The sequence below is a fragment of the Lissotriton helveticus genome, chromosome 9, assembly GCF_964261635.1.
Source record: "Lissotriton helveticus chromosome 9, aLisHel1.1, whole genome shotgun sequence".
Lineage (NCBI taxonomy): Eukaryota > Metazoa > Chordata > Amphibia > Caudata > Salamandridae > Lissotriton > Lissotriton helveticus.
Genome location: NC_136070.1, coordinates 838,590,325 through 838,612,257, shown reverse-complemented (window position 1 = coordinate 838,612,257; position 21,933 = coordinate 838,590,325). Strand labels below are relative to the sequence as shown.

The 21,933-nt window shown below is 51.3% G+C and overlaps 1 protein-coding gene across 5 annotated transcripts in view; it reads left to right on the top strand.

The window, feature by feature from the left end:
• Positions 1-21,933, top strand: part of CCDC9 (coiled-coil domain containing 9) — a 381,329-nt gene that overhangs the window by 147,648 nt on the left and 211,748 nt on the right. For all 5 annotated transcript variants that reach the window (XM_078661011.1, XM_078661012.1, XM_078661008.1 and 2 more), the window contains one exon: positions 502-586. In XM_078661011.1, the coding sequence (XP_078517137.1) occupies positions 502-586 (85 nt within the window). The remainder of the gene's footprint in view (positions 1-501; positions 587-21,933) is intronic.

Here is a 21,933-nt window from a genome sequence, read left to right as displayed (position 1 = left end):
ATAAAATCTAGCTGTTCCACACTGACCAAGAATGCTGCAAAAGTCTTTCTAAAAAAGCTCCCAGACTTTAATTGAGCTGTGCTACTAAGGTATTTATCTGTTCTTTGTGTAGCAAAAAAGAAGTAAGATTGAGGTACTTTCTATTTACTGGTAGATTTTTTAAAATCTTCTAAATAGCTTGGAATTTCTTCAGCGAGTTGCAGTTCACTCCTCCCTGGTATTCCAGTCTGACCAATTAGGTAGTTTTGTAAAGACTTATCAAAGAAACCCCAGCTTTATTTTAGCCAAACATTTGTGATTATGACATTAATTCTTAAATACCATTTCTTAAAGCTAAAAAAGCACCAAAGAAGTGCTACATTCAATATAACATTTGTCCTCCTACATTCATAGTTTGTCTATTAACCATGCGGCTGAATTGATGTTTTGAACAATGTGTTCTTGCTAAAATGTGTTCATGAAAATGAACATTTTATAATTGTAATTTTTATTTGTCTTCAGCATGCATGACAATCGTTGGGAGGAGAAGGAGGCAGAAGTGGGATTGGTTTCCACGGAGGAGAAGGAATGTAATGTCGAGAAGCCGGTATGTTTAATTTAAGTTTATCTCTCATTGAAGAGAAGAAAAATGCATTGTCAGCCTCGTTTTGCCTGGTCATGTGCTTTATTAATTAGTAGCTTATGGACAGGTGTTTTTCTTATTACACTCCTGCAATTTATTTAGAAAACCATTAGCAATGACTTATGATTTATGACTCAGTTTTCACCTCTACAATCTATGAATGAAAAGTTTTATAAAGTGCATGTATGCCTAGGCGTTTTAGCGCTAGCTGCAAGAGATCGAATACAAAGAGTTTTACCTTTACCCAAAAGCAAAAGGAGGGACAAAAATAATAGTAACCACAGCAACCACTATTGTTAAAGTAATATTGTCTGGCTGTAGAAACCGTTAATGCTCGGAGTTTCTTTGTATACCTTTGTGTGAAGGTAAAGACATTAGTTTCTTTCTGCAGCTTCTCACAACATGCTTCCTTTTACCAGTTAACTGCCTTTTTGCAGCTTGTGTTCTCCCTGCTTGTATTCAACACCGACCTCACCCGTATCCACACGAAATGTGGGACCTAATATTGAATCCCTAAGTCAAAGGCTCTGTCAATAGTTGGAAACGTTTTTTAACCCTCTATACTTGGAAAAGAAATGTAATGGATGCTGAAAGTTAAAAACAAAAAACTCCCGTAAAGGACCGAAAATTAACCTAATCATTGGATTTTGCAGTTGATTTGATTATCCATTAGCTGTTGAGAATGATGTGCTGGCAGGACAAGAAGAGTGGATTTAATGATGCAGTGTAGCTTACTGTTCTGTTAAGGAGTCTAGCCCCTTTGCTGCGGGGGTTATTCCCCCGCTGTGCTGGGGGGGGGTTAGGGGGGCACGCACGGCGCTCGCATGCTCATGATGAGCTCAGCTCGTCATGAGGCACGGCACTCCTGTGCTCATGACTAGCTCAGCTCGTCACAGGTGCATTACTTGCCGTGGAACGCTCAGCACAGCAGGGGAATTCTCCCCGCATGCGAGCGTTCCACGGCTAATGACGAGCTGAGCTCGTCATGAGCACCGGAGCGCCGTGGCTCATGACGAGTTCAGCTCGTCATGAGCATGGGAGGGGTTAAACTTGGAAAGGGTGAGCTGCCTGATGTGGGCAAGTGAAGTTATAATGAGTGAAAGAGGAATCTGGTAGGCAAGATTATTTGTTTGCTTTTGACAAAGGAATGACAAAGACTCGTAGAGAATCTTTCTTCCTTTATAGTCCCCAAATTGCAATTTCACCTCTTTTAGATAAAAGATCTTTTACCTCTCTGCCATGAGAGCGTCAAATGCATCTTTGGTTATTTTATGTGTGGGTATTTTATAATGGAACATGGTTTGCTGTGGGTTTTGTAGTTCTGTCAGAATAGTTGGGTATTGTTGAATAGGTTTTCAGCTTTATTAAATGTGTTTTGATGGCTACTTCCTCACATTTAGAATATTGCCAGGCACCAGACTGGATCAGAACATCTTTTTCAACAGTGTTCCCTGCATGCCGGTGGGTGATGCTGTTTGGCTCTGATGACTTCGTACTGCACCAGAAGTACCAGCGCAGACCAACTTATAAGTACCACCTCTGCTCGTTAACAAAAGATCCTTTGTTTGTGTTCCATTTGACACGGATCTAGAGCTCCACTCCCAACTTCGTCTATTTTCCAATAAATCCATATTTGTTTCTAGACTGTTTGCTTGGGAAGATGTCCCCCAAGCAGACAACTGGATTTAAACCATGCTGGAACTGCGGAAAGTAGATGACTGTCACAGAGCCAAACAACATGAGCTTGGTTCTTGGGCCCTGGTTACCACTAAAAGTTGTGCAATAAGTGCCTCCTCAGGCACCTTGGCTGTGCGGTGCAGTGGGATGGCGTTTTGTCACCGAGCATAACAAGAGGTAACTGTCGAAGCAGATATCTTGCTCCAAATCACCAGACCATTCTCCATCATGGTCATGAGGTCAATCCAGTGCAAAGTCGAGTTCCCACTCAAAGTTTTCCTATAAGTTAAAGCCATTAGTGCAAGAAAGCCTAGCAAGACTCAACCCCATCCTGCTACTCAAGTCTGATGAGACGTTGTTGGGGCGACACTCAAAGGGTCCAGCATCTTCTGACTCTAAGCCGGTTCAGCAGTTTGTCTGAGCATGTCTTGAATTTCACGGGCGTTATCGACACAGCAGCCTTCAAGGAGGCTATAATAGAACATTTCCAGACACTACCTGCTACCTCTGAAGCATCTTTGGGCCTCATGAACCTGCAAGGGCTTCCAGTTTGAAATTCACTGATGGGTCCTCCCCTAATGCAGACTATTCCCTTGACACCCAGTACCTGACCCTCATGGACTCTGGTCAATACTGCCACTTCAGCCACGAGGTCCACACCAGTCCCATGCTGGCACCCATATGGACTCCACCAGTGCCAGTACCAGAAACACATCTGAAATGGAGCTCTGCCCTGAACCGGCATGTTCCCGTGCCAGGCCTTTGTCACATGATAAAATCACCAAGGTGCAACTAGTAGTTATTCAATCAGACCTTATTCTCCCTTTTCTTCCTCTACACCAGTGCTTTCAGAGGCTAGAGTCCTTATTCGATTCCCTAGGAATTATCTAAAGCGGATGAAGCGAGGATGTGGACAATTTCCACCCACCCCGCCCATATTACACTGATAAAGGGTTGTACTTAGACTTAGAAAATGCCAGTTGGCTAGCTACAGCCCCAAAGACAACGCTGTAATCTCCACCTATCCACTACCATGTCTGTCAGTGGAAGAAAGGGCCTCTTTTGCTATAGTGGTGCGAAGGGCAGAAAATATGCTGGATTAGCATTTGCCTAATCTAGAACCCAAAACACCTGATGTCTTAAAGCCTTGTGGTGCAGGTCCACAAGTGAAGTCAATACAAATGTTTTTCCCTGACACCCCCATATAGTGAGTCAAAATTTATAGATGCCATCGGCAGGAGAATTTTCTCCTCAGCAAGTCTGGCTTTACGTTCTTTGTAAGCAGTTTCTTCTGGGCAGTTACACCCACACAGAATGGGACATGCCCATTATATCTTGCTGGCCATCCCTCTGAGCTTTTGGACTTCGGCAGCCCACTATACACAGGATGGACGGGATGCAGCAAATTATGTCGGGGATGCTGGACAGGACACCACCAACTGCATAGGCTGCGCTATTGGCAACAATGTGGTGTTTAGACACACCTGGATGCGAATAACCACATTTTCAAGCACCCCTGATGGACATACCCTTTGGTGAAAAGGCAAATTTGCCACTCAATTGAGTCTCGATCCTTTGGGTTATGATCCACAACTAGACAATTAAACCAGCAATACAGGAAGCTCAAGAGCTATACCAGAGGTTTTAGCCTACTTGTATTCCGCTGAGACCACTCGCAAGAGCAGCAATCCACCAGCTCTTCCTCCCCTGCTGCAGATTCCCCCTTCTACTTTTAAATTTGCTCTTCCAGGCCCACAACCAGTTAGCAAGGCAGGATATGTCTTTTATGCCCCAGCCGGAAACTATCACCTCAGACTTTGGTTTCACAAATTAATTCAAAGGACTATGTCCTGCCTTTGATTTTATCTCCCCCTTCTATTCCCGCCACACACAAACAATTTTCAGCAGACCATTCCTCTATTCTCATGCAAGAAGTCGTCAACCACCTGCTGCCAAACATGCCATTGAGTGAGTGCCTGATTTGGAGAGGGGCAACAGGTGCTAGTTGTGGTACAGTCTCATACTGAATAAGGAAGGAGGCCTCAAGCCTTTACTGCACTGCCAGCTGTTGAATGCCTTCCTGAAAAATTACAAATTCAAATGCTTGGTCTGGCTCAAACCGTCTCTACTCTGGATCGGAGGACTGGATGGTATTCCTGGACTTGCAGGAGACGTATTTTTCATGTACCTTTCCTGTAGTCCCACAGAAGTTACCTGCGATTTTCACATTTGTGTTGTGTGACCGGGCAGACCTGCTCCAGGGGTCACATGAAGACATGAAGGACTGTTGGACTGTCTTACCTCCGTCACCCTCTCTCTCATCCCCAACAGGAGAACTGGTCCTGGGACATGGATCAGGATACATACGGAGAAAAAGAACAGGGTGCCTTTAATTGGGCTTTCTTCTGTGACGAGGCTCCGCCCCCTGAGAACATCACCGGACAACCACTGGATATAATCAAGGAAACACACAACAAGGCGTGCAACGTCACCGACGCGGAGGAGGAGAGTAGTGGAGCTGCGACAGAGTTGAAAACCAGTGTGTTACTTCCCGATGGCAGCGAGGAGCAGCAGAGGGCAGGAGAGCCATCGCCGACTGAGGCAGAGCCAGGAGGCCAACGACTCCTCTCATCCGCGTGCCACGCTCACGGGAGAGCGTGGCTACTCCAGGTACGAGACCGTCTCTCGGGCTGGGTGGGGAGGCGGGGACGCCCGTAAAACGCTACTCTGAGCACGCCGCTCCTGGTCACACGCGGAACCTCTCCCGTATTCCTCACTCCCTTTCCCTGTGTTCCGACACCTCACACCCTCACCGAATCGCCACTGTAAAGAACGTAAACGTGCACAGACTACACAAGTGTAACAGGTGTCTCCTCAGTCCCGGCCCTCTTAGAAGTGGCAATCAGACAAACAGCCTCATTGACCGCTTCCTCTCTCTATTTCCTTCTTTTGGGGCTGCCGTTCCTTCACTGGACTGAAGAGGAAGTTCGAGGCCTGATCCATCATCTGCCTGGAAGACTTGAGTACCTGCCGCCATCACGGATCCCGCAACATTCGCAGCTGAAAGACTGACTAGCAGACACAAACGTGTTCTAAAGAAAATAAAGCCATACCTACCTAGATCCAGTTTCCGCCCTGTTCCTTCCACGCCGCCACAGCTGGTGTCAGAAGTGGAATCACCATCCATCAATGATCTCATGAAGGATACCCTCATACAGCATCTGATTAAAGGCCAGGAAAATCTGGAATGGGCCGTCGAAAGACAAATGGCCTCAGCCCAACAAGATCGTGAAGTGTTTAAAACCACCATTTCCGCTCAACTTGAAGGCCTACAAAAAGTAGTACAAGAACCCACTACTGGGGCACAGGGAGAATGACGTCCCCACATTCTTCATCCTTCAGGGGTCTCCCTGCAGAAATATATGACTGTGGAGGACCCCGATTCGTTTTTCACGAACTTTGAGAGAGCTGCCAGAGCCTGTGGATGGCCTGGGGACAACTGGCCATTTTTTTTAGCGCCGCTGCTAACTGGGGAAGCTCAGGCAGCGTACCAAGTAGAGAACGCTAGTGGTGTCACTTCCTATTCCGAAATCAAGGAAGTGATCTTGGATCATTTGGGACTAGATGTGGAGGCCTACCGCGTTTGATTCCGCAACGAGAGAGGGGTGTCAGGAGAAAATCCTAAGACCCTGTTTTTCAGGTTAAAGATGGCCGCTGATAAGTGGCTAAGGCCTCATAGCAGCACAAAGAAAGAAATAATGAATAGGATTTACTTAGAGCAGTTTATGGAGGCTCTACCTTATGGAACACAGAGGTGGCTCAAACAACGTTCCCACCTCACACCAGAACAAGCCATTGAGATGGCTGCTAATTATGCAAGGGCTCAACCACGTGCTTGCCCATGGGAGATGGAAAAACAGTCCAAGACTGGTGCGCTGCAAAAAGGAGAGAAGAAGCCAAAACCACCAGTGGATGTACCAAGAAGCAAACCGATAAGGATTGAACCCCCACCTACTAGAGGCCCACGATGTTTTGAATGTGGGGAATGGGGCCACATTGCCCGCTTATGCCCACAAAGAAAACCAGCGGAGGAGCCCATGGAGGTGGGGTACATCCCTAAGGCTGTCCTGTTTTCAGCTGAAATGGGCCCCTCCTTTCATGTAAGTGTAAGGGTTAACGGTAAGGTGGTGAGTGCCTTGTTAGACTCAGGCTACAAACAGTCGGTTATACAAAAAGAATGGGCGCTCCCGACCAAATATGCACCTGACTCCACAGTCCATATAAGCTGTGTACACTGCGACGTAAAACCTTACCCTGTAGCCATAGTCCCCTTAATCACTGACAGTCAATCTCCATGCACAGTAAGGGTGGGTGTGGTGAAGACTCTCCCTGAAGACCTCATCATAGGGGTGGATAATCCCAGGTTCCTAGCTATGTTTCAAAATAATTTAAACAGTCAGGCAGTCGATCCCGTTCAGACATACCCAGCTATGACCACAAAAGAGCCATGGTTGTTAGATCGTAGTTTTAAATTCTCACAAGCTAATGATCCTACACTTCTTAATGCCTGGGAAAACGCACATGTGAACAAAGATGTCCCCTCCCCTCCCTATCCACACTTCGTTATAAAAAACGATCTCCTGTATAGAGGCCGCTCAGGGAGAAGCTTTACAGTTGGTGGTGCCTGTCACTTTTCGTGACCAAATACTTTTTTACTCTCATGCCCATCTTACGGCAGGGCACTCGGGAGCAGAAAAGACCACGCAAAGTCTAGTACGACACTTCTATTGGCCAGGAATTTATAAAGACACACAGAAATACTGCCAATCTTGTGACGTGTGCCAAAAAAAGAAATCTTCAGCGTCCACCAGCTGTCCCTCTCCAACCCTTACCACTCATAGGAAAACCCTTTGAGAGGATAGGAATGGACTTATTAGGACCACTACCTAAAGCGCTAAAGGAAACGCATACGCATTAGACATTGTGGATTACACCACACGCTTTCCTGAGGCATTTCCACTTAGGGCCCCCACGACCAAGAACATATCAGAAAAGCTGATTGAACTATTCTCCAGGGTTGGCTTTCCTAAGGAGATTTTAACGAACCAAGGTACCCCCTTCGTCTCAAGGTTAATGAAGGAAGTATGTAAGACTCTAGACCTCCGGCATATTCGTACCTCTGTATACCATCCGCAGACGGATGGATTAGTCGAGAGGTACAATAGAACCCTCAAGACCACCTTGAAAAAAATCCTTTCAGCCGAGGTAAAAGATTGGGACAGGCTGTTACCACTGGCTTTGTACGTTCTACGGGCTCAAGTACAAAGTAGTACCGGCTACTCAGCGTTTGAGCTACTATATGGGAGGCAACCCAGCTCCCTATTGGAGATTACATGAGATGCATGGGAAAAAGAGGAGGAAGACTAACAAAAATCCCTGCTAGAATACACACAAGAGCTAAGGTCCAGAATTGGGAAACTCAGAGAATTATACCCCCACCAATCTAGAAAGAAGTCAAGAAAAGCAAAAGAAGCAGTATGATAAGGGGAAGAGGTGGAGAACACTATCAGTGGGTGACTGGGTGTTGGTACTCTTGCCCTCCTCCACAAAAAAAATTCCAGAGCGAGTGGTTGGGCCCATATCCAGTAGTTGAGACCATTGGAAAGACCACGTATAGAGTACAGGTCTCGCCTTCCAGTGTTATCTTCACCGGTTAGCAGGGCTGAGCCACTCTCTACCTTTTCGGAGTTTAGGCAAGTTGATTCTGCCAGCTCCCTTAAAATTCTGAAGGCCCTTAAGTCTGGCTCACCCAACGATCCCTGTGCTGCCAGGCTTTTGTCGGATCTGGCTGACACCATGAATACAGAAGTGAATCTCATGATAAATAAATCACTATGCATGGCTTGTGTGCCTAAGGCTTGGAAACATGCCTTGATTCTTCCTTTACTTAAGAAACCGTCTCTGGATCCAACGATGCCGGTGAATTACCGCCCTATCTCGTTGCTACCTAGTTTGGCGAAAGTATGCGAGAAGGCTGTCCCCTTCTAGCTCACCAATTTTGTTGAGGAGGAAAACAGGCTTCATCCGGCTCAGTCGGGCTTCTGCGCTGCTCATAGCACGGAATCCGTGTTGCTGGAGGTCACTGAGGCAATTCGGGAGTGTTTGGATGCCGTCGGGAGAGCAGCATTGGTTATGCTTGATCTCTCGGCGGCATTCGACACTGTCCCTCATGCCTTGCTTCTCAATCGCCTATCTGCTATAGGCATCTCCGGCAAGGCTCTTTAATGGATTAGCTCCTTCCTGGAAGACCGGCAGCAGCAGGTCTGGCTCCCCCCGTGTGCCTCTGCGTCCATGTCTATGACTACAGGGGTGCCGCCGGGTTCATCACTTAGCCCCCTCCTGTTTAACATCTATGTGACTCCGCTGGTGGTTCTGGCGGAGTCACTGGGGGCTAAGGTTATGGCATACGCAGATGATACTCCGCTGTTGTTTACATGGCCCAAGGGGGAAGACTCTGAGGATAAACAGTGTTGGGCTATCACAACAGTCTTTCACTGGTTGGCCAATGCTCAGCTGAAATGCAATGAAGGGAAGTCGGAGGTGCTGCTGTTTGGCTCCTTTCCATCGGATTTCAGAGAGAGGTTTTGGCCTCTGGGTTTCCCCCGTCCCTCTGAAAGAATAGGAGCCGTAAAAAAACCTCGGCGTCTGGTTCGATGAAAATCTGAACATTGCGATGCAAGTGAAGAAATTGTCCGGCACCTGCTTTGGTATGCTTAAGAGTTTGAGGAAGCTTCTCCCTTTTTTGCCTAGCACTTCTAGAGATACAGTGGTTTGTGCGTTAATTCTGTCCCGTTTGGACCACGCCAATGCCCTCTTGGTCTGCTGTCCGGGGTCCCTTGTAAAAAAATTGCAAGTGGTGCAAAACTCTGCGGTTAGACTTCTCGCGGGTTTGTCTCCTAGGGACAGTGTTCAGTCACATTTGCGTGCCCTGCACTGGCTCCCAGTTGAATCATGCCTGAAATTTAAAATGCTGACCATTGCTCATCAGGCCCTGTATGGCACCGGCCCTATTTGTTTTTCTTTTCAAAAACCTTTATTGATCTCCACAAAACTTACACTGCTATTTAGCCAACAACCCGGAGGCAGGCAGCCATTCAGTACTGTATAGTCTATGAATTTTATGTTCCCAAAAGTGACAATACAGAAGAAAATGAAAAGACAAGGTACATTTTCAGCAATAGTGCGGCACATATTCGCACTGTGGACTAATCGCACAGTTCCTTGCTATGAACATTCCCAGCTACTGAGAGGAGTCGTGCATTTCCGCGACTGTGGCCAACTAACCAATAAACAGGTTAACAGTACGTACCAAAACACAAAAATCCACAATAAGTACATACAGAAAGGAAGAAAACGTAAATTATACCCAAAACACATTGTGCATTAACAGTCAGAATGTCGCGCCCACTGCAGACCATTGCCGACCACTGTTCACCTGTCCAGCTGCATTCTCCAGATCTTTCCGGCCCTTACAGACTCTCGTCACCCCTGGGTATCCACATGTAGCGATCGCCTACTCAGTTGTGCTTAACAGATACAGTCTTAACGGTTCCCGTGGTCTTGATCTAAGCGGTAGTTTTTCCGCATACACATTTAAATTATCCCTACAGTGCACCAGGTCAGTCATCCAGTCTTTGATGATGGGCCGGCGTCCCCTCCCCCAAGTGACCGCCACCCTGCGCGCAGCCATCAGCAACGCCAATCGCACAAAGGTACCATTTATTCCCCTCACATGTGGCACACAACACAGGAGGCCCACCAGCGGGGTGCAAGGCAGGTCCACAGCGACCATCTTCCGCAGGCTATCCACCACCATTGCCCAAAACTGCGCCACTGCTCCACGCAAGATGCATGAAATCGGCTTCGTCCTGACCACACCTGTCGCAACGCGCAGACTCACGCAGTCCGTACCCGCACAGTCGTGCCGGCGTGTAGTATACTTGGTGTATATACTTAAAGTGAATGATCTTCAAATTGCCATTCATACAGAGTTTTCCAGTTAGACTACAGATATGCCGCCAGTTAGGTTCAGATATAGGCTCAGGCAAACAGTCATTCCATCTCTCCCAGCTCTTATCTGCTGCCACCACTGTTTCAGTTTTGACAAGGGCATACAATCTTGAGATCAACTTTCTATTAGTAGGCGTGGTGAGGACCATCTGCAAAGAAAGCAGAGCCGCCGGCTCATTCGGGAAAGAGGGGTAGTGTGCTCTAGTCGCGTGACGCAGCCTGTGAATCGCGAAACGAAATAATAGCGACTGATTTGTGATGTGCGTCAGATCTTCTTGTTCTACAAAAGCACCATGTGAGTAAACCTCTCTCATGTGAGTGATGCCTGCCTCCCTAAGCACCCTCCGAGACGGTGCCTCGTGCATAACGGACAGGCATGCCTGGTGCTCCAGCCTCATGTCCGGCGCGTACAACGGTAGCTTCTGTGCCAGTTTCCCTATTTTCTGCCACGCCGAAACCGTGGTGTCAACAGTATTTATTTCCGATCTCGAGCTGCCCCGCGAGACATGAGTGATCACACTATGGAGGGGAACAGGAGCCGCGTCGCCCTCCTCCACCGCAACAGGCGGCCTGTACCAAAAATAGAGATCCTGCGCACAAAGATATTAGACATAGAAGTTCGGTGCCGCAAAACCACCCCTCGCATATTCCATGGTGAGAGTCGCCCACCGCACTCGCGCTGCCTTTCCCGCCCAGACCAGTCTAATTAAGTGGCCCCGAAGCGTTTTAAAAAAATTCCATATTGAGCACAATTGGAACATTTGCAATCAAATACAGAAATCTAGTTAGCACCACCATCTTGATCAGAGCGATACGGTCTGAAAGCGACAATGGTAATAAAATCCAAGACTCTACCATGGCTTCCAGTTTCGTGCATGCCCTTCCATAATTCTCTCGGATCACCACCGCGGGGTCGCGGTGTACCCAGACACCCAGATACTTAACCGGGTCCGTCGACCACTGCAGTGGGTACTCCAGATCGGGCCGAGTCGTGCCCGCCGTGAGCGGTATCACGAAGGACTTCTCCCAGTTAATGTGTAGGCCTGAGATAAGCCAGAAACGGACATACTCCCTCAACAACTGCGCAAGGTATCTGGATGGCTCCCGGACAAACAGAACCATATCGTCTGCATACAGAGAGATCGACACCGGTCGATGCGTGAAGCCCAGTGCCGTCACCCTGTGACGCTGTCGAATTACACAGGCCAGCGGCTCGAGGAGTATCGCAAATAATAAAGGCGAAAGAGGGCACCCCTGCCGAGTCACTCTTTCGATGTGCAGTGCATCAGACGTCAGTCTGCCCACCCGCACTCTCGCCGACGGTGCCGTGTAGAGCACCGTTACCCACTGGAGAAACATTGTAGGGAAACCCATGCGCCGTAGCACCCGTTGCATGTAATGCCATTCCACTGAATCGAACGCTTTAGCGGCGTCCAGCAACACCACCGCCGCCTCCAAATCGGGGTCTAAGACATGAAACATCGAGAACAGCGTGCGGAGGTTATGGGAGGTGGACCTCTCAGGCACGAAACCCGACTGGTCAGGCAGCACCAACCCCTGAAGCAGCGGCTGCAACTTGGTGGCAAGTATCTTCGCCAGGATCTTGGCATCGATATTAATTAATGACAGTGGGCGATAGGACTCACAACGGTCTGCCGGCTTGTCTTTCTTCAGTAAAGTGACAATTAGCGCTTCCCTTAGGGACGGAGGGAGCTGTCCCGAGTCATACGCTTCAGCGTAAACCTCCAAGAGGTGCGGCGCAATCAGGTCAGCATACCGCTTGTAAAACTCGACTGTCAGCCCGTCGGGGCCCGGCGCCTTACCATTGGGAAGTGCCGCTATCGCCAGTTTTATGTCCTGCTCGTCTATGGGGAGACGTAGATACTGACGCTGCGCGTCCGACAGCCAGGCACATGCTATTGCGTCCAGAAAGGCATCAAAGTCCTCCGCTGGTGGCGACCCCCTTGTGCTGTACAGATCCGTGTAAAATGCACGAAAACACTCAGTAATGACCTCTGGGGTGTAGTGCTCCCCGCCTTCGTCATCAGCTATCCTATCTACCCTCTGCTGTGTAGACCGCGTCTGTATCTTGAATGCAAGCGTGCGACTCGGCCTGCCTGCCTCTCCATATCGCCTGGCCGTATGCCTACGGCCCAAATATTTGACCTCCGTCTCCGCGAATGAATCGTATCCCCCCCAACAGCTCACGTATCCGGGCCAGCGCGGTCGCCTCAGGCTGCCTCTCATTGTCACACTCCAGACGTCTCCGTTCATTCTCTATCCTTTGTAGCTGCGTCCGTATATCGCGTAGTATCCCAGCAGCCGTCCCTATGCACAGCCCTCTTATGTTGACCTTCAAGGCCTCCCAGAGTGTCCCTGCCTGTTCCACTGTGCCATTATTTAACGCAAAGTACTGGACTATTGCCTCGTGTATGGCTTTCTCATATACAGGGTCCAGAAGCGCCTCCGACCTAAACCGCCAAAGGACGGTGCACACCCCTCGGGTCCCTCAAAGTCCGTTTCACCAGGTTGTGATCAGAAAGCGTACGCGCCAGAACCTCCACGTCTTCAGCCCAGTCCATCAACTCAAGATCAATCAGCCAGTAATCAAGCCTCGACCAACTACCATGCATGGGTGTCGCATGTGTGCCTTCCCTTTTTTGTGGGTTCCGCTGTCGCCATACATCGCTCAACCCGAACTCTTCCATAGCCCTCGACACTCGCACAGCAACTCTCGGAGTACGATTCGTCTCAGGATTCGACTTGTCAAGCTCAGCATTCAGATATGTGTTCAGGTCCCCACCCCGGATGACAGGGGCAGCCGGCCATTCCCTCAGTCGCTCACAAATACGATCGACACACAACGGGTCATCAACTATAGGTCCATACATGTTTACAATCGTGACCAGCTGGCCCCGCAGTTTCCCACACACCATCGCAAATCTACCGTCCTCATCCATGTAAGTGTGAAGGGCTTGAAAATCCACGCCTTTTTTGACCAGGATCAGCACACCTCTAGCATAAGAAGAAAACGACGCTGCCAGACTAAAGCAGGCCCATTTTCCCAAAGCACCGCTCGGCATGCGCAGCGCCAAGTGCATTTCCTGCAGCAATGCAAGGTGGACGCCGTGTCTATCTAGGTACGCCAACGTTTGTCTTACTTTTTTAGGGGAGTTGAGACCACGGACATTCCATGTCCGCATTACACAACTATCTGCCATCGCACCTTAGAGTACCCTCTATCAGCAGCCTATGGCCCAGAACCCAGGGGGACAGTATACACACAGCAAGAACAGGGCACTGGCACAGCACCAGCGACACCGCCTGACACACAGACCTGACTGCACACAAAAGCAAATACACAAAACATACAAAAATCACAAAAACCCCGTCCAGACCCCACCCACCTCCCACTCCAACCTCCCAAACAGGCCGAATACAAGACCCCCCCCCCCCCACCCCCCACACGTAATGCTCCAAATATCAGGGTGATACCCTCCTGGGGCAGAGGTACAGCAGCGCATACACGCACCGAAGTGCGGCCGCCTGAACTTTATAAACTTTTCCCCCGCCGGGCATCAAACAAGAACCAAGTGACCAACACTTCTCTGGCCCCCCCCCCCCCTCATAAGGACCGCCCGGGTGAGCAGAAGCCCCGCCACCACACCCCCACATGTATTCCTAACGCAGCACAGCTCAGTCTCAACAATACCAATGCCAACAGTTTAGGGGCAGCATGACCACGAGTAAGCACCCAGCTAGTGATCCGCCATATGCAAGAGTCAGTCTGCATCGTCCAGTCCCGATGCCACTTGTTCATCATCCACTCGCCTCCGATTCTGCTTTGCCTTGCAAATGGGTTTCGTAAACTTCAGAGCCGACTTCGAGTCCGTGAAGAAATGGAACTGTTCCTCATGCGTGATCTTCAGTTTCGGCGGATATAACATCGCGTAGGGCACCGCCGCCTCCCTTAGCAGCTTTTTTACCGGCACGAGCTCTCTCCAAGCCGACTGCACTGCCGGCGTGTAGTCCGGGAAGAAGGACAGAGTATCTCCCTTATATACCACTGGCTCCTTCGCTCTCGCCTCTCTGAGAATAGCGTCTGTCTGCATAATTCAATAAGCGAGCGATGATCGGGCGCGGCGGCGCTCCAGGCTTGGGCCTAGGGCCCAAGGATCTGTGCGCCCTCTCCACTATCCTGACACTGGAGAGAGCAGGCCCGAAGAGCTCACGAAGCATGCCATCAATGAAGGGCTCCATTTTCGGGATTGGTGTTGTCTCCGATAGGCCAAGTATGCGGACATTGTTCCGCCGGGACCTGGCTTCCAAGTCCTCATTCTTTGCTCTTATGACTTCGAGTATCTTCTCGATTTTGTAGGATTTGCGTGCGCGCCTCCGCATTTGAGTCGTGTCCATCCGACACCCTGTTCTCGAGAGCATCCAGACGGTGTTCGTGTTTGTCCACTTTCTTTTTAACAATGTCCAAGCCCGTTGCCAAGGCATCAATTTTGCTGTCAATGGATTTCATCCTGGCACGCAGTTCCAAGAGTATTGTCCTGTTGTCATCCTCCGCGTCATCCTGGTGACTCGAGGATCCGCGCGTGTCGCTCTGGTCAGCCGTGCCGTCGGCATTGCGCGTCGACCTCTTATTCTCGAAGGTCAGCTTCGCTTGCTTGGGCTCCGACTTCCCCATCACAGCACGCCAGTCAGGCCCGTCCGTTATAGTGCACGTATTGACCAGTCCGTGTAGCCCAACAAGGTTTCTGCCACAACTCAGCAGGCCAGCAGATCTTCTCACTCGCAGGGCACCACAGGAGGCCTATCGACAAGCGGCACAGCGCAACAGCGCACAGGACATCAAAGAGCCAGCCACGCTTCTCTCAATGCCACCTCAGCTCACCGGCAGCAGCGTCGTCGATCGCCTTCAATAGAGCGGCGCCGTTCCTCCTCACCCAGCCCCAGAGCCAGTACACACCAACAGCCACTAGTCAAAGGCCACCCCCAGGCACTTCAGGGTCCCCCCGCGGCCCCCCGGTCGAACCGATCGGGGGGTTAGACAAAATGGCCGACAGGGAGCACCTCTCTGGCTCAAGAGCTGCCTCCCACACAGGCTGCTGAGGCATCACTCCAGCCCCGGCACTCCGAGAACCCGCCGCGCGAGGCCCGCAGGGAGCTGCTGGCCCCGCCCCCTAGCCCCACCCCCTAGCCCCACCCCCTAGCCCCACCCCCTAGCCCCGCCCCCTAGCCCCGCCCCCCAGCCCCGCCCCCCAGCAGACACGGTGCGCCGCCCGTCGGGGTGCTTTCCAGACGTTCTGCCTCCGTCCTCCGCCTGGCCGCAGCGTTTCTTTACTTCGGTTGCCGCCGCTCCGTGTCCGCCAGGCAGGGCGGTGCAATCACCAGGCCGCCCCTCACAGGTTCCGCTCAGATCAGGGTCACGCCGCTAGTTCGAGAGGCCGCCGCCATTTTCTTATCGCCAGCACAGGCCACTGCCTCGTTGAAATCGGGGGTGATGCGCAGGGTCCCAGCGAACAGCAATTCGCCAAAACACGCCAGAGTCCTCCCGGGGGTCACAGAAGGAGATTTCACCCGTGTCCGGCGTCGATAAAGGATGGTATTTGCCCAGTGTAGAATTCCGGCGCGCAGAGCTCCCTTACATGGCAGCCATTCCGCTCCGCGCCGTAGCCACGCCCCCCATGGCACTGGCCCTATTTACCTGCAAAAGAGATTCGCCTTCTATGTGCCAGGGAGACAGCTTCAGTCCTCTGCTCAATTGCTGATGCAGACCCTGTTGGAAATGGGATCCCCGGCTGGCCAGGGCTTTCGCCAAAGTCAGTCAGAGACCACCACACCCAAGTCGGGGCAAGGGAGTTACACGCCAAGATAACCCCTACTCACCCTTTAGGTAACGTGGCGCGAGCAGCAAGGCTACACTTGGAGGCGATGTAGGTTAAGTATTTGCGCACGCACCCCAGCAACAACAACTAAAGGCCCACCACAAAGGAAAACTCCACACAAGGTTATATAAAAATAGCCTTTGTATTATAATAAATAAACATCAGATAAAACACACATCTTGTTACACTGTGCCAACAGGCACGGGCGGAATTTACACGGGATATTTGTACAGGACAGGGCCACTTGAACCACTGTCAAGGGTACCAACACTTTTAGCAGCAATACTTTCAGTAATAAAGCAATACTTTCAGTAATAGCACTTTAGCAATACCTTCAGTAATAAAGCAATACTTTCAGTAATAGCACTTTAGCAATACCTTCAGTAATAAAGCAATACTTTCAGTAATAGCATACAACCAGTAATTACTGGTAACAGGGCCTCACTAGCACCACCTGTACTAGGGAGAAAACAACCACCTACACGTCACACTACCTGTAGGGGTGCAAAAGCAACACACATGATGTCGTAACATTCAGAGGTGTAAAAGGACAAAAAGAACACATGATGAATAATCTACCCATTCAGAGGTGTAAGCAAAACACATGATGCCGTAACATTCAGAGGTGTAAAGGCACATGACGCATAATCAATACATTCAGAGGTGCAGAACAAATACCAATTTCCCCAAACTCACCAGTCACCACCTGTGACTGTCCTGGTGTCCCAATGTCAGGGCCTAAACGTGGCAGTTGCCCACAAAGTGCTGGGCAACTGGAGCAGGGAAAGTTAGCGCAAAGTTGGAGCCTCTCTGGGCTCAAAGAACCACCACTGTGGAACTGGTGAGCCTCTCTTAGGCTCTCTCACCAGTAAGGGGGGGGGCTGCTGAGCCTCTCAGGGCTCCAGCAATGAACAGGTGCAGCCTCGCTGGGCTGGGGGGTCCCTCGCTCTGGGGACCCGGATTACAGACAAATGCTCCTCAAGAGCCTTGCAGGCTCACGGACGAACTGCCCCTCAGAGCCTCTCTGGGCTCGTAGTTAATGTACTCGCGAGCCTCTCTGGCTCGCCAAACAAGAAATGCGCCGGTCGTTGGAGCCTCTTTTAGGCTTGGGTTGGAGTCCCCCTCTTGGGGACTCGGGTCGCTCAACAAGGCCCCCTAAGAGCCTCTCTGGCTCTGACTACAGGCGCGAGGACGCGCTACAGAGAGGGGGCGGGGCGGACACCGGCAATGTGTCCCGACGCTCCCCCCCTCCTCTGCAGGCACCTTCACTCACCGGGTTCGCGCTGGGCTCTCCAGCGGCGGCGGGTCTCTCCCGCTGGTCCCGGGGCTCTCCTCTCCTCTCGGGGAGCCTCGGCAGGCTCTCTCGCGGCTCGGTGGAGGAGGCGGGACTTCCGGGTTGACTCTCCCGGGCCGCGCGGTGATTGGACGGCCGTCCCTTCACTTCCGGGTCGCCGCGGGCAGCGCGGCGGCTCGCTTTAGGCAGGCAGGCGGGCTCCCAGATGATCCGAGGAGTGGGCTCCCTCGTAGATCAATCAAAACCGGGCACAACAACGCGGCAATGAGCGGGGTAGCACCCGCGCCGCCAAACCACCACACGGGGCGGACAAAATACAGCGCTCACGGCGCTCGGGCAAAATCCAGCGTTTTCAAGCGCTAGGCAGGCGATCTCAGCGCTCCTAGCGCTGAAGGGCAGAGAGCAGCGCTCTCAGGCTGCAGGCAACGAAGTCCTCAGTGCTCCCCAGCCCTGGAGGACAGGACAGGGCTCCAGCAGGGGCTGGAGGCAGGCAGGGGGGCAAGGCTGGGCCAGCGCCAGCACACTGGGTCTCCAGGCAGGGAGACAGTCCAAGTGGCGGTCCTCCTGGCCCCAGCAGCAGCAACAGCCCCCTCTGGCAGGATCCAAAAGCAGAACATTTTCCAAGGGGACACAGCCCCTTCTTATAGTAACAAATCCTTTGTTTCAAGGTGCAGGGTGGGGGGAAAACCAGTTTCAGCTGGCTTTGGAGCACTCTTAATGGCCCAACCACCCATTTCATTCACTGGGGAGGCTAGGGTCGTTAGACACACCACAGGGGGGCGGAGCCAGCATTGTGTGGGGAAAACCCAGCCCATCCAGGACACAGGTACACTCCTCCCACACATCACTCATGCTAATCTCCCACTCACCACCGGGCAGACCCATCCAGACTTCCTGGAGCCTGGCATGCCAGCCAGCTCCAGCCAATCACTCTCCAGCACCCTCACAGCACACGCACATCAATGTCCAGAAGTAGCACTTCTCTTCTAGACACATACATGCCGCATATACCATCTTGCAGCATTCACTCTCACGAGTTCAGACATACTAAACTCGAGCCTGCACTCCCCACGCATCAGGAACTACCAGGGACTCACACATTCCCCATGCATTCCTATGGGAGGGCAGGCCAGCCATACTACACGCACGCACTTTCACTCTGGGACCCAGGGGAAAGTGCGCAGAGACCCAAAAATCACTGACACAGGGTCACACATAAGGCAAAAAGTTTAGGGGTGAACCTGCCCTGCGGGCCAAGTCCAACATAACCCCCTTCCAGCCAAAACGCAGGGGAGAACAATCACCACCGTGATGGACTTCCCTGCTTGGGGCGATAGAACACGGACGCAGGCCCGCCACTGCCGGGACCTCCTCCTGTTCTATGCCATGGTGAACCCCTAGGGTTCCTTCTAAAGCTACTGTAAGGACCAACTGGGCTACCCCACTGGTACTCCTCAGCTGTCCACGGCCAGGACCAGGCCCTAGGCCACCCAGGTGCCACTGGTTCCTGCCTACTCACGAAGTGGGGGGTAGTAACCCCTGGCACATAGTAGCCACTCTCCACTCCTCCTGTCTGCAAGACAGGGCTAGACTGCCACTGGTTCTCCAGCCTAGGGTCTACACCCTCAGGTGGACCAGGAGTCTCGGGGAAGGCTCTCCTCCCCTTTCCTCTTCTTTTAGGGTTCCTCCTCCCCGTGCGAGGGGGACACCTAGAACGCCATTCCAACCTAGGGTTTAACCCCTCAGGTTGCACCGGGGTCAGAGGTGGGCTCTCCCACCCTCTGCACCCCCTTCCAGAGGTCTGCCCTCTCCCACCTGGAGAAGTTCCTCTGGAAGAAGAACCGGTCAGGACACTGGTTACAGTCGTCCTACCCTTCAGGTCAGGCTGATCCTGAACCTGGCCATCCAACCTCCGGTCTAAAACCTTTGGTGGAACAATTGCCTGGCACTCCAGGACTTCTTGGGACTCACACACAATCCCTCTGAGGCTAACAAATGACACATCTGTTGTGTGACTGTCTGTCTGGCGCAGATCCCCCGCCCTCTGTCCACCTGACAGTGCGTGACGATCCCCCAGACCAGAAGTGGCACCACCCGGGTCCCTCCAAGAAGATCTAGCCCAACTGGCTAGTCTCTGGTCCACTGGTGCATCCACTGGGAAACTCATCCCCTAATCACTCCTCACGCTGGACTCCTGTACCCTCCCTAGCGGAGCGGTAGTGCCAGCCTCTAGAACCACAGGAGCTCTGGTTACAGACGCTCCAGGTCCTCTACTCACTAGGAGATCCTCCTCAAATGGGCTAACAGGACAGCCTAGGTCCCCAACCTGGTGTTCCCTCAAGAAACCACCCAGGCTCTGAGACAGTGCTTCGGGCCTCTGGGGGCTCTCAGCCACCCACTGACTCCTGCTCCACTGAGCCAGGCAGTCAGCCCCTACACCCTTCTCACTATACTGGGACCTAGCTGGGCTACACTGAGCCTCTTCCACCACGCTGGGCTGGAAGATCCCTGACCCACTACTTTCGGAGTCACTCACCAATGACTCTACAGAACCTCTGGCCCTTTCCCAGCGGTCTGCTTCCTCTGCCAGGTCAGATGGTTCCGACAATCCACACCCTACTAGGTGTTGGCGCAATCCTGGATAAACAACACTGAGCAACTGCTCTCTGAGAAACATATCAAACAATATGTCCCAATCACATTTCGTGGGCTCCCGTACCCAATCACACAGGGCTCCACAACAGTCATCCTCAAAGTCTACCCAAGACTGGTGAGACGGTTTCCTAAGGTTCCTAAACCTCAACCTATTCTCCTCCTCTGGGGAAACAGGAACCATACTCTGGGAACTGGGAATTTCTAGACTGGAATCTAAATAGCTGCCACCACTGGACTCAACCCTCCCTGGGGGATCCAGAAAATTAAGACTGCGCTCAGGGGATAACCTACACTCTAGGGCTATCTTCTCCCTGGCCAAGGCCCTCTCAGCCTCTGCAGTCCGCTCATTCACACCCAGCTGCGCCATCTCTCTGGCATACTCTAACCGGAGCTTCTCCATGGCCAGCTGGTGCTCCCTCTCTTCTCTCCTATCCACCCACTCCTCTGGGGACAGGGAAAGGGATGGGGTGCTACATCTGACACTGGACCCAGCAAGGGACTCCCTATCTAGGGGGTACTCGCTCTCTTCTGGCGCCCATCCACTGTCACACTCACTCTCCACATCAGACTCTTCAGGGCTCCCCTCAGACCCACCACCCTCATGGTGTGCGGCCCGGGCCCTCTCCCTCTCACTGTGCTCACGCTCCCAGTCACTCTTCTGCCACAGGATCATGTTATCCCTAAGCTTGGACTGGGTGTCTGACTCACTCACTGGGATGTCTCTCTCCTTACATAACCGTACCAACTCATGCACACTGTACTTAAACAGGCCACAAAGGTTAAAAGGAGATTCCATCTTGACAGGATGCTCACAGACACGTGCAACACAAGGGACCTTGCAATCTGAAGTAGGAGTACACAATTCCAAAACTTCCACACTCTCCTTAAAAAAAGAACTCACTCATGCGTCCAGAAAAACACACCATTCATCCACACACACCCTCCCCTCGGATCGGTAAGGCAGTTTCTACCACCCCTGACTTCTCAACCTGACCAAAAGTGACACAGGTACCAAACTCTGGAAGCAGGGCGGGGGACAAATGTACTGAACACAATTATAAAATGACACTCTTCAGGAGAAGAAACAATGGAATTTCACCAAAAACAATAATCCCCAAAATGTGGTTATCTAACAAATGTAGAGCTTTGAAGTGCGGCCAGCTGCTACTGTGGTACAACGCAAACACAAATCCTTATCCCACCGCTTGCCGCCAATGTTGGAAATGGGATCCCCGGCTGGCCAGGGCTTTCGCCAAAGTCAGTCAGAGACCACCACACCCAAGTCAGGGCAAGGGAGTTACACGCCAAGATAACCCCTACTCACCCTCTAGGTAACGTGGCGCGAGCAGCAAGGCTAAACTTGGAGGCGATGTAGGTTAAGTATTTGCGCACGCACCCCAGCAACAACAACTAAAGGCCCACCACAAAGGAAAACTCCACACAAGGTTATATAAAAATAGCCTTTGTATTATAATAAATAAACATCAGATAAAACACACATCTTGTTACACTGTGCCAACAGGCACGGGCGGAATTTACACGGGATATTTGTACAGGACAGGGCCACTTGAACCACTGTCAAGGGTACCAACACTTTTAGCAGCAATACTTTCAGTAATAAAGCAATACTTTCAGTAATAGCACTTTAGCAATACCTTCAGTAATAAAGCAATACTTTCAGTAATAGCACTTTAGCAATACCTTCAGTAATAAAGCAATAC